The 12,970-nt window shown below is 28.4% G+C and overlaps 1 protein-coding gene across 2 annotated transcripts in view; it reads left to right on the top strand.

The window, feature by feature from the left end:
• LOC108565856 (cardioacceleratory peptide receptor-like) overlaps positions 1 to 12,970 on the top strand; it is a 42,024-nt gene that overhangs the window by 18,856 nt on the left and 10,198 nt on the right. For both annotated transcript variants that reach the window (XM_017925512.1, XM_017925511.1), the window contains exon 2: positions 7,418 to 7,735. In XM_017925512.1, coding sequence (XP_017781001.1) covers positions 7,580 to 7,735 — 156 coding nt within the window. In that variant the 5' untranslated portion in view covers positions 7,418 to 7,579. The remainder of the gene's footprint in view (positions 1 to 7,417; positions 7,736 to 12,970) is intronic.

The raw sequence follows: 12,970 nt of genomic DNA, 5'->3' as shown, positions 1-12,970 counted from the left end.
ACGCAACAACTGTTACTATTTTTTTTTAATTTTGGCGACAGGCTATAATTTCGATTTTACAACTACTTTACATAATTCTGCATAATGCTTTTAGCTAATCTGACCAACAACATATGTCAGATTCACATTTTATTTTTTATTAATTCTAAATAATTTGATACTATTTTGACACGGATATAACCTTCTAAACAAGTTTAACTTCTGATTGTTTTGGCCTGATTCTATTTTTAATCACTTTGTCAAAAATGGTACAATAAAATTTTCTAAAACCGCTACTCGCCTGGCGTCTGATAGAATCTGATAAGAATATTTCTCTTTAGGTGTTGACGAGTTTGAAATTGCTGCACAATTGCGCATCATTATATTAAATTGAATCATTGCTTGTGTACCGTTGAGTATAAATCCTTCAAACACTTCAGAAGTTCAAATCAATTTATCGTAATGAGTGTCGTTTATGTCGAGCGATTGATTCAACAGACTTTAATTTATATATTGAATGAATGAAGACTTCCCGGATTTTTAAATTTATATTCATACAATAACATTTTTTTTAATAACATCACTATTGAATTGATGCGATCATTTACATATTTTATTGTATATAATTACACCATTCTCCCCGAGGGTACGAATCTAGAATTGTTGATCTCTCTTCAAATATATAATTAGAATACATAAAAATATAAATATACAAAACTTTCATTAATTATATAATAAAGAAGTTGCATTTTCACTTCAAACTCAAATCGTAATTGACGCATAGAATATTAATGAATCACGAATAAAATAACTGTCTAATATATTATAAATTCTTTAAGATAATATATAATTATGAAGAATGCATAATCTTAATTAAAGAATAAAGAAAAAATATATTATACTTTAAGTTATTTTTTTTTACTGTACTGTATTTGTACGGTATTTTATTTTGTTAAGTTATTTTAATTTTAAATAAATTATAATGAATATAAAGTAAAATTATGTTATGAAAATAATATTTTTTTTTAATTATTAATCAAAGTAACTGAACTTTTATAAAATCTTATGGTATTATATTATTTTTTCATTCTGTGTAATTTTAAGGATAAATGTATTCTTATAGCACTAGACTTATATGGAACAATTCATATAACGGAATGCTAAAATAACTGAAAAGGTGAGGATCACGAATGTATATGCATTTGACTGCCCACGCGGACTTGCTGATTTGGATCCTCTTATATAGAGTTATAATTTGCACACAGTGAGCCAGTCTGTATTCCATCATTTCAACGAGTTCTCCATTATTTAAGTGTTTTCTTGACCTGCACTTTTTAAGTGTAAACAAGAATGTTTATTTGCAAAACAGTCAAAAAAATATGAAGAATATCTTTTTATTATGGAAGGATAAGAATGATTATAAAATTAATGTGTGAGAAAATTTATGAAACATATTAATATAGTAATTTATAAATCTTGATACAAATATTATAAATGTTTAAATTCTAAATTTTAAAAAAAACATCTTGTTAAGGAAAAAAATACTAATAAAATATAGATTTTTATAATTTAATTTAATTCAAGAAATGATCCAAGAGTTGAAAATAAACTTGGAATTTTGAGGTGATGAAAACTAATGAACTGGATCAATTATGTTAATAAATCTGAATTAAAGTTATTTTTGTGCTAAAAATACAAGCATTAAGAGAGTGCCGCCGCACGTTTAAAATTAGACGAAAAGATTAAAAACTTCCTCCATGAATCCATCGACCGGAATCAACACATTGCGCTTAAAGCTTAAAAAATCGTATGTCTAATATGCATCCAACAATGATAATCAAGACTATTAAGAGCATTCCATAGTCGAAATGCCATGCGTATTTATAAAATCTGAAAATACAGCAACCCCAAACTATTTCCTCACTGTCAGCTCAAAAGTTACGTTTAAACAGTCCGAATCGTCCCACCTTGCGTTCAAAATAGACACGGAATTTGTACACAAAATACTAAACGCTTCTTTAATTACTACAAACAAACATGTCAGATTAAGTTTGTGTTTCAATTAACAAGCGACGAAATTATTTATGTCGAATCGTTTGCAACTCACTTAATCGTATTATACATAATATTACAACAAAAAAAAAGTAAGTTAAATCATTCTATTGTGTAAAGATTATTGCGTAATTCAGATTTATAACTGTTTATGTTTCTCATATTAAAATTGCATTTTGAATACAAACGACGGTATTTATAAGAAGTTTTAGTTTAGTTTACGTAAGATTCTATAACATTCTTTATGACTATTATTTTATAATAAATAAATTGCTTTATATAATTATATAAATATCCATAAATGTATATATTTTTTAGTTACATCTATATTTATAATTAAAAATGTTTGATGTTTTAAATTTACCATAAATATGTTGGTTTTCGAAAATATATAATAAACTTAATGAAATTAGTCCTTTTATTTAAAAGAACAAATACATTTTATTACTGAAAATAGACAAAATAAATGTATAAATATAAGTTTCTAGAACATTTTTTGCAGCAATTTTATGGTTTTATTTTCTTAAATGAAACTTAATTTCCATATTTAACATATAGTTGGTACACCTGATAGAAATTTATTTCATACGTTACTTATACACAATGTCTGTAAATAATGTAAATTAGAAATAGATGAAAATTATAATGGATTTTTTTATAGTTTTGATAAAAATTCAGCTACTTTTATTGAACTTAATTGTATAACAAGTACATAATATATAAAACATCATAAAATTCTTATTATTAATAATAACAATACATTTTATAAAAATTACAATTTAATAATAATAGTTTAAAAAAAATCAAAAAGTAGATTTTATCAAGAATGATTCAGAAAAGATCACTTTTTCTATATATTATAAAACGAATATTATGAGAATAGAAATTTTTAAAGTAATATAGTTCTTTTTTTCGATTGACCTATATCTATTACACGTGTCTGGTTCAATTTGTTGAAATGCCTTCACGATGATTAAGATTTTACGCGGATAATAGAAAATTCTCATGATGCGGCCGTATTTATGTCGCGATTCATAAAATCGACGACTACGCGTGGGCCCCACATTTTTGATTTACACCATTAAATTTAATTATACGCCTAATATTTTTATAAATTGCCTTACGAACGCGCCACGGCAAATTTATTACCTCGAATCGGTGCCCACTGTTTTTTATTCTCTTCTATCCTCCTACCTTGTTCTCCTTCCTCTGTCTCTATCTCATATATATGTAATTACGTGGGGCGAGGCGTCGCGACGCTCGTTTATCAACAGGTGCTTCCTGCTACTTATTACAGTTAAATCATATTTTTTATCATGTTCCGTGGAAACAATGCGCACGTTCATTACGGACCTGCAGATTTATTTGAATCCACTGATAGTAAATTCAAATAAGAGAATGGCTTTATTAAATTAATTACTGCTTTGCTGCGCATAGAATTGCCGTTCCATTTTGCTGCGAGACGTTTATTGCCGTTTATCATTTCGCAAAGAAAGGCAAATGTCAGCTGCAGTCAGCATGAAACTCTGGCTGATCGACTGCACAAAGATCCGATCCAGTCATTCACCGCCTGTCAAAGTATTAACTGGAAACACTACTGAATTTAATTACAGAACGTCTACATGAATCCACAGCAAATTAATGTGTTTCTGCTTGTTTATATGAGTAGTTTTCATTATTTATATTTACTGAATACAAATGCAGACTATAGTTAACACATCGCTTAGTGCTGTTTGAAACCGAACTAATCGAGGACTTTATAACAGCATACAAATAAACAGCAGAAAAGGAGAATTGTCTGTATGGAAAAGAAAGGAGAAACAATTATTTATGTATAAAATATAAATTAAAGCAATTTCGCCATAAGCCAGGAAATACATACAAAAATAACAAAATTATTATTGTGGTATTTTATATTTCTGTTTGTTATATTTAATTTATAACTTCGTAGAATTGAACGAATTCTGTTAAATAATTTTAAGCACATTTTAGCACAGTTTTCTATTTATTAAAATTATAATAGAAGAATTTACCAAATTACAACAAAAAGAATCAGGAGTGCTACAAAGGAGTGTTTGTAATGTAACAATTGCAAAATCCGCTAGTGATACAGCATTTTTTTTTATTCTCTCTACAGTTGGAATTGAGATCATCTCTAAGGAGAGTTAAGAAATCATTAAAGAATAGTACATACAAAAAAGAAAGTAGCAATTACATCTGAGATTTGCCCAATTTAAACCAATACAAACTTATCCTTGAAGTAAATAACTATAAAGGATATTTATTATAACTGTATTAGATTAGATACAGTTATAAAAAAAAAGTTGATTATTACATAGAATTATTATTTGCGTGTTTGCTTCAAACTCGTATGAAATACAAAATAAATGATAGAAGTATTTAAATATAATAAAAAAAATGAAAAAATTTCTAATCAGATTGTTTTAGAAAAATTATTGAGTTCACATCTGTTTTAAATCTATCATTAAATTTGAATTAATTGGTTTTAGTAAATAAAATTAGATGAAACATTAACAATGTTCACCAAACGAGAGTTGTCACCCAGTTTCCTATTTATATGATGATCTTACATTGGAAACAAACAAAAAAAATGTATGTCAAAGTGTGTGTTCGAGATTATTGTTTGCTCCAATTCGGTTTACAATAAAATAGATATGCCGCTTATTGAAAACTTAAATGAAACATAAAAGAAAGTATAAATCGACTGGTGCTGAAAAATGTATGCGCAATATATGGCATGTAGAATATTTGAACGCGATCCAAAAAAAAAACTCCATCCATGTTGCGGTTCCTCCATTCCGAATTTAACAACATCGAAATTTATTAGTCAACTGAAATATTAACGATGCACTCCCGATTAATTACATCAATAGCTACAGATGTACTTGCCACATGGAATTTCAGTTTTATTTATCCTTATTTTTATTTATATACTTTATACTTGTTTTATTTTTCGCTTTCTCTATACATTACTTTTCTATATGTTTTCATGTTGTCGTGATAATTGGCTAATTGGATTTTTCTTCAGGTAAATAGATGGTTCCATAGGAAAATCGCTATGAAAAATGCTAGGATAAGATTCCCATTATTTACATAATAAAACCATTCCTGGCGTTATCTAAACACCCATTAAATATTTAAAAATAAGGTCCGGCGGTCGGCATCCTTCGAAATTATGAAAGCGGCCGTAAAGAAACTTCTAATTGACCTAAAGAGGCAAAATTTATGTGGCGAACTGAAGAATGTTTAATTGCTTCTCCGCGCACATATATCTCTTTTTTCTCTTCAAGTAAATATTTTTTTATAACCATTAAATGTTCATTAACTTTTATATTTATATACGAAATTCATAACTAGTCTCGTTAAAGAGGACCGTTAATATTACCGAGAAAACAAACAGGATGGTAATAATTAATCGTTGAATTAGAAGCGTAAATTAAAACCGCTTTTATTTTCATTTGGAAATTTAATATTGATTTACACTGAAGATTTATTGCACGGTAACCTTAGGTTATATGTTATTGAATTAATTACTATGGAATAGTATGGATATTCTAATGGTAATTAAACATGCTATAGAATATTGCGTATGGCCCACTTCTATTACATCGCACGTGCTGCATGAAAATCTTAGAAACACACTTTTATAAAGAAAAAAAAAACATATTTAGAATCATTTAAAACAAAATAAATAAATTTCATTGAATTAACAATGAAATTCGGAATTGCTGCAATCCGGATTCACTAAAATTAGGTTTGTACATTTTAAAACATATTAAATGTTAATTTGGTAAAATAATCAATTTTAAAACATCAATCAACAATTTTTATATATAAATAATGCTTGTTTCTTTTCGTTTATACAGTAAAGTCTTTTTGTTAAAAGTCCTCGATTAGTCCGGTTTCTAACAGTCCGGGATATTGGTGTAAACCAGTGTTTATTAAACTTTTTGGTCCCTTTAGCACTTAAAAAAATCTGCGACACCTCCAAGAATGGGTATGTGTAGAAAAACAAACGGGATTGATTTGTCATCATTTTTTCTGAGACCTTCACTTTGGGGGTGTTATATTTGATATATATTTGATTTTATAAGTTAAAAAGTGAATTCTTACACATTTTTTTGATGAAATTCATTTAAAAAATAAAGAAATATATATAATTATGAAATGAAATGTTGTAATATATATTTTACACGCGCTGCTTGGAAATCTTAGAAATGTGCTTTTGAGGATGTTTCAAATTTATTTCAGGTTGAAAAGAACCAAAAAAAAAGCAAGTGCGTTCTTATACATTTTTATATGAAATATATATATATTAAAATAAAATAAATAATTATGTAATACTTTTTTCTAATATATATGTTCACACGTGATGCTTGGAATTCTCGGAAATGCTCTATGTGGATGCTGCTAATTTCCTTCGTCTTCGAGAAAACCATAAAGCAAAACAAGTTAAAAGGTGCATTCGTACACATCTTTTATAGCCCTAGTTGAGTGACATTAACCGCTTAATGGATGTGCCCACATATATAACTTTGATATTCCTTCTTTCGAGGCGATTCGAGTTGTTGAAGCTGCTCTTCAGAGACGATGATTGCGTATATTCGCAGCCGAGATATATACACTTAGCATGTATGACATGAATGAACTGAAAATATACGGGCTTTTAGACGGGTTAAGTTTATTTTTACTTGCACCATATCTCATTCTAAATGCAGAACCATTTTAAGGCTCCCACTATTATTACGAGTCATACAAATTTGTCACATTCATTCTGATATTATTGCGGACAGTCGCATATTTCTACAACTAATAAATTATATCCAAGCAGGAAATAGTCATTTTTTATGTTTAATATTTTGAATGGGTTCTTTTTTCCAGTTTTATTTCACTTTTATGATTTTTTTTTCTTCTTTTAAAATACAATTTCCGCTCTACTTTTCAATAAACCATTCATTAATCATCCATAAATACATTTTAAAATAAAATATACATATTTAATTATATACCATTACATTTCGTAATACTTTTTTTAATAAGTAATTTTATATTAACGTTTCAAGATTTGTTTCTATCTGTTTATTTCAATTTATATTTAGAGTCTCAATAATAAGTTTTAATTATGAAATATAGAAAATGAAGTCGAATGAATCCTAATATTGATGTTACGCAATTTGTAAAGAGCAATAAGATCTCGGTACGAGAAGCCTTTCGAATGCTTTCTCTGAAAAACTTCCTACATTTCCGTAACATTGAAGTAAAAGGCTTTACACTTTTAAATAACTTTTGTGTATAATAAAATTGCAGACGAACAAAATAGTCAAGTGATAATAGCTAAATGATTTGTTTTCTTATTATTTTTAAGGATCGGAATTGGGAGGGTGGAAAATGGCCTGAGAATCTCGTTTGGAGGTGAGTTGACCCGGGAATCCAAAATAAGTGAGATTCCCCCAGGGTTGGTGTCGGACAAATAAGTTGTCCGAAATTGTATAGAAGATGTTGGAGTCGCTCAACGAAAACCAATAGGATGAGCGTCTCGGTGACCGCAGAAGGCACCGAAGACGCCGCGACGGTCGCCGTCGTCGTCACCCCCTTCGAAGTCTTTAATTCCGGTTCGCAAACTACCGCGATTCCTCCCGACTTCAATAACTCTAATGCACTCAATTCCTTCTACTTTTATAAGGTAAGACAATATTATCTTATTGCTATGATAGTTTTAGCTGGTAATTGTTATAAACATATATATGTTAAAGTTAAAAAAATCATATGAACTAAATATAAGGACAGAAAAACAAATTAATTATTATTTATTCAATTTGTTGAAACAGGAATGTCCCAAATAATATATACGTTTGATAATTAATGTTCATATAACTTTCAGTTTATATACGCATTCACTAACTTAATTTCATATAAACTTCCTTTTCAAATTAATTGAGAAATATTCGAAGTAATTTAATATGAAACTGAACAACATGCATCAACTTGTATAGAAAACTTTAACTTTCATGAATTTCTATCTGCGCTTCTCTATGTAATATATATATGCATATAGTGATTTTCAATTTAGCTTTACAAATATTGCAAAATTACACTGTAATATATTATTTTATTATCACACATGAGATGATATAAAAGGAGTTTTTCCAATCCGGCCGAAGACTTAATGAAATATGAAACCTTCCATTTTCGATGGTGGTACATTAGATTGGTTTGTAATTTCAACCCATAAAAATTATGATGCTTTCCGAATATACGTTCTTTTCTTATTATTGTCATAATCGATAAAAGCAATTAAAATCTATTTAACCTTTAACTACTCGCGCACTGAAAATTCTATGTACTACTCGCGCTATGTATTTTATACACCACATGTATTACTGCCAGACAAAGTGCATAAATGATTGTATTACGACAAGAAAAAGTTAACTAATGCTTTTTTATTAGATTCATAACTATTTGTAATACATAATAATATAATTTCAGAATCAAAATTGTCGTCATTGCCCTCTGTAAGCTGATACCTCTACTCATAGGTATCAGCATCGTCTGCTATTACACCAACACTGCAGAGCAAGAACAAACATGCAGTCAACACAATATTGCACCGATTAAGTGTCATAGATGGGGAAAGAAAATATAGATGTTTTAGAAAATTGGTGAATTTTTTCACCGGCGCGAGTAGTTAAAGGTTAAAAAAATGTATTCTAGATATAAATAATTATTACAATAATATAATAATCTGTATCAAATTAAAATAACTTGTTAAATAAACCATTTAAGGAATATTTGAGCATCTTTTATAAAGTACATGACATACTATAAGTAATTACATTTAAATTGTTAGAAATATTAGTAGACTATGCGCATTTTTAAATACATATACTCTTACGTAGGTGACAAATAAATAAAGAAAAAAAAATCTAATTTATCAATTTTATTAGTTTAAAGAAACTGTTTTATATTATTTGAATATTAATTCAAAGTCGTAATTTTCATCGTACAACTACGTTGAATTATAATAGTTTGATGTAAACAGAATTATTGCACAATGAAATTTATATATATATTGAATTCATGATAATATATTAAATTAGTTATTAAAGCAGTTACAAAACTATATACTAACTATCATAAACTAAATAATGAAGGTTTATATTATAGAATGTTTGATGACTATAATTGGATGAAAATATTCATAGTTTGAAATCTGAATAATTAGAATAATTTCCATGCAATAATTATAAAATTCTATTGACCATAAGTCTTACTGCCCAATATTTGTAACTAATAGTTATTTTTGTATTTAATATCTTAATTACGATACTTGACAATTATTTAAGTTACTTTAATTTTATTTTACTGTTTTAAATTTGTAATTGCAACAATATTAGGAAATAAAAAAATAATTTAAAATGAAAATAAATTTATTTACAAATTTTGGTCAAAATATTATTAATTTCGAATATCAATTTTTTCCTAAACTTTGATATCAATAATTATTTTAATATAAATTCGATGTAGCACAAATTAACTGAAAGATATGTGGCTATCTTAACTACGTATATAGACACATTTTTTTTAATCTAATTGTACCAGGATTTCCGGCGCACTTTATCGTCGCAAAAGAATCCTTCCGACTGTTGTAAATCCCGGAATACTTTAATTGAATACTGGGAAACGAGTAAATTCTATTTCCCGTTGGTTCGATGGTCATCACCCGACGTTTTAATTCCAAAAATAAATCCAGCTTTCTATACTGAGTATCACTAGGATCTAGATCTAGAAAGTTAATTACTTTTTACATTATAAAAAAAATAGTTGATTTCAGTATTTGTCTATTTATTACAAATGAATCTCGCTTAACGAGTTTAATCCGTTCAAAAATAGTGAAACATTTTCAAAAACACACATAATATGTGTACAAAAGTTTAATATTTGATGTATTTTCAACAGATATTAATCTCTAGTTCTAATTCATGTTTAACTTGAGAGCAACTTCAAAGTTTATAAATTTCTATGAAGCTCCATCCAACTGCATAGCAAAACCAGAACGTAATTAACAAGCAGCAAATAAAATCTTTATGAGTTACATAATAGACATTCATCTTTTTTTATATACCTTCCTTGAAACTTATTGTTTTGCAGCAGTTATGCCTTATGACCGAGCAGGATGTAAATCTTATTATTATATATATACGTTTTTTCTCTCTTTCTCTCTCTTGCGATGCGCGATATTTTTTAGTAAACAAGACGAGAATCCAGCGGAATCTCCTTGAATTCACCCGCCCCGAGCAGCGTTTCCTTTTACTTCCGAGATTTTTCTAGAGGGGGGTTGAAACGGCTGAGCGCCCTCGGGACAAAAATTGCGTCCGGTTTTTATTATCACGTCGGTTGGTGCTGAAACTCGATTCCGGGGAATATGAAAGGACAGAAAAAAAATATAAGAGAAAAAAAAACTTTAAATTAAGGACAACGGCAAATCCGATTATATTTTATTTTCATGGAGTTTGCAGGAGATCTTATGTAATGAATGGATATGTCGATGCAATTTCAATCCAATGGAACTCAATCAATGCGGTTTTGCAAATGAACTGAAGTTTTATACTCGATTTAGTTCCAGTAACTAATGCATGTAATCACATGCAAAATTCGTTCTGAGCATTTCAATGGTTTTTGTTTCGTTGTTGAAATCGTTTTCACGATTTGTATAATTTTGCATATCTATTCAAGTCAACTCGCTGTGAATACAATACGTACTTTGGTAATAATTTATAATGCAAGTTATAATTATGGTTATATAAACCACGTGCATGTGGGAGTTGTCTACGAGCCACTCGTAAATTCTGACTTTACAATAAACCCGACTTGCATACGTGCAACAAATTTATCTATCTCTTTATTCCGTCATTTCTTAATCAAATATCATGTCTTACATAATTGTTAACTTTATGCAACGAAGCTTACGTTATTATTACCTATTCCATTATTCCATCATACGATGAAGCATTCTCACATTAATCAGTTCTTTCCATAAAATCCAATAAGACTATAACAGCATAAATAGATACAATTTACAAAAAAAAAACAGTTAAGTTTCCTTGAATTCATTTATTAATAAATAAATTAAACGTTTCTCATTGCTTAAAAAACTAATTTCATTCATAGCCTATGATTTATTTTCATTCTCCTTAAACAGATCACCCGATTAACAAACAGTTCAGACTACGTATAAATCTGACAACAAACACTTTAGTGAAAGATTTTAGTGATGATATAAAGCTTAAATCATATCTTAAATTGATGATCAACCACTATATTCTAATGCTGTTATTTTTCAACAATATTTTTATTATATTTATTACAATTATTAATACATAATATGAAAATAACTTAAAATAAATAAATTATTTTGACAATGATTGTTCTTAATTAATTTCTTTTAAACTTATATTTAATATTTTGAATTTATTATACAAAAATCTTGAATAATTATTTTATACAAATTATAATTAATACAATAAAAATTATTGTATTATAAACTTTTTTCAACAAAAATCTTCAATAATAAAATATTTATATTATTGCTATGACTGAAAATATTTAATTTAGTTTTGACTGTAGCAATAAAAAATATTATTATTCAATTTCTTATTACAAGTAAATTATTCAAATTGTAGTATTGTAAATTATTAGCTGATATATCATAAAATTGTACTGAAAACAACAAAATTGTATGAAAATATTTCTATTGGGTATTTTATGGGTTCGAATGATTTCGCATTATATGAAGTATAAGTCGATATTATGATATATTATTTATATATATTTCTGCATTCGTCATTATTCTTTTGGGTGGGTTTGAATGGATTTTTGCCCCCATTTTCTCAATTCATTTTTTTCTCTTGTTCCTCCTCCTTCGGTTCGGTTATTTTGCTGTCATCATCGTATATAGATCACCATGACGGGCTTAAGGGGAGCGAATTCTGTCCGAAGACAATTCAGCTTAATGCTGGCTCTGATATGGAGGCTCGAATATATTTTCTATTTATTTTCAAAAGGATGACAGATTTATAAAGATCCCAGCATTATGTATGGGACGTGCATTCGCGTGTATATATATATAAAAAAAAGAGAGAACGATCGAGATATCTTTGTGTGCACAAATGATAGGGCGCAAAATATTTTTGCACTTAGCCCTTGCGCAGACATAAAGCACGGAACGAGGCAACAGTAATTGCTTGAATGCGGAATGATATATTTTTTTAATATAAATTTGGCACTGCTCTGTATTCCGAGGATGAAACGTGGTAGCTCCGCTGTTGTTGTTCTAGTCACGTAATCGGAATAGATAATAGAGGGCGTTCCTATGTGCGCGGATTTGAAAGTAAACACCACTGAAAAAAAGGGAGAAGATTCATCCTCTTTTAGAGATTTTAAATAACATAACGCCTGTCGATGGCGCTATATCCCTTTATGTCACGTTTGGTAATATAGGAGGCACGGTAAAAAATTGGCCGAACCTCGCATAACTATGTATTACAGCTCACCCTATCCTATTTTAGGATAAATTACATGCGCGAAGGATCACGTCTCTGCTCATCTCTTTCAAGATTAACTTAAATTTAGGTGCATATATGTTATACTTCAGATGCGTCGACTCCCAATAACTTTATATTACAAGTTATGCAGTTTTCAATAGAAACATTATTAAATTCAAAAATTTAAATGCATATCAGTTATGCTTCAGATGCATCGACTCCCACTTTGCATTACAGTTTTCAATAAAAACGCATTATTCAATTTAAATGCACATAAGTTATACTTCACATGCATCTAGTACTTATAACCTTCCTGTTTTTATTAGAAACATTATTTAATTCAAAAACTTAATTAAGATGATGCAATTAATACTTCC

The sequence above is a fragment of the Nicrophorus vespilloides genome, unplaced genomic scaffold, assembly GCF_001412225.1.
Source record: "Nicrophorus vespilloides isolate i.1.1-1 unplaced genomic scaffold, Nicve_v1.0, whole genome shotgun sequence".
NCBI lineage: Eukaryota > Metazoa > Arthropoda > Insecta > Coleoptera > Silphidae > Nicrophorus > Nicrophorus vespilloides.
The sequence above is the reverse complement of the archived record's forward strand: the minus strand, read 5'-3'. Positions and strand labels throughout refer to the sequence as shown.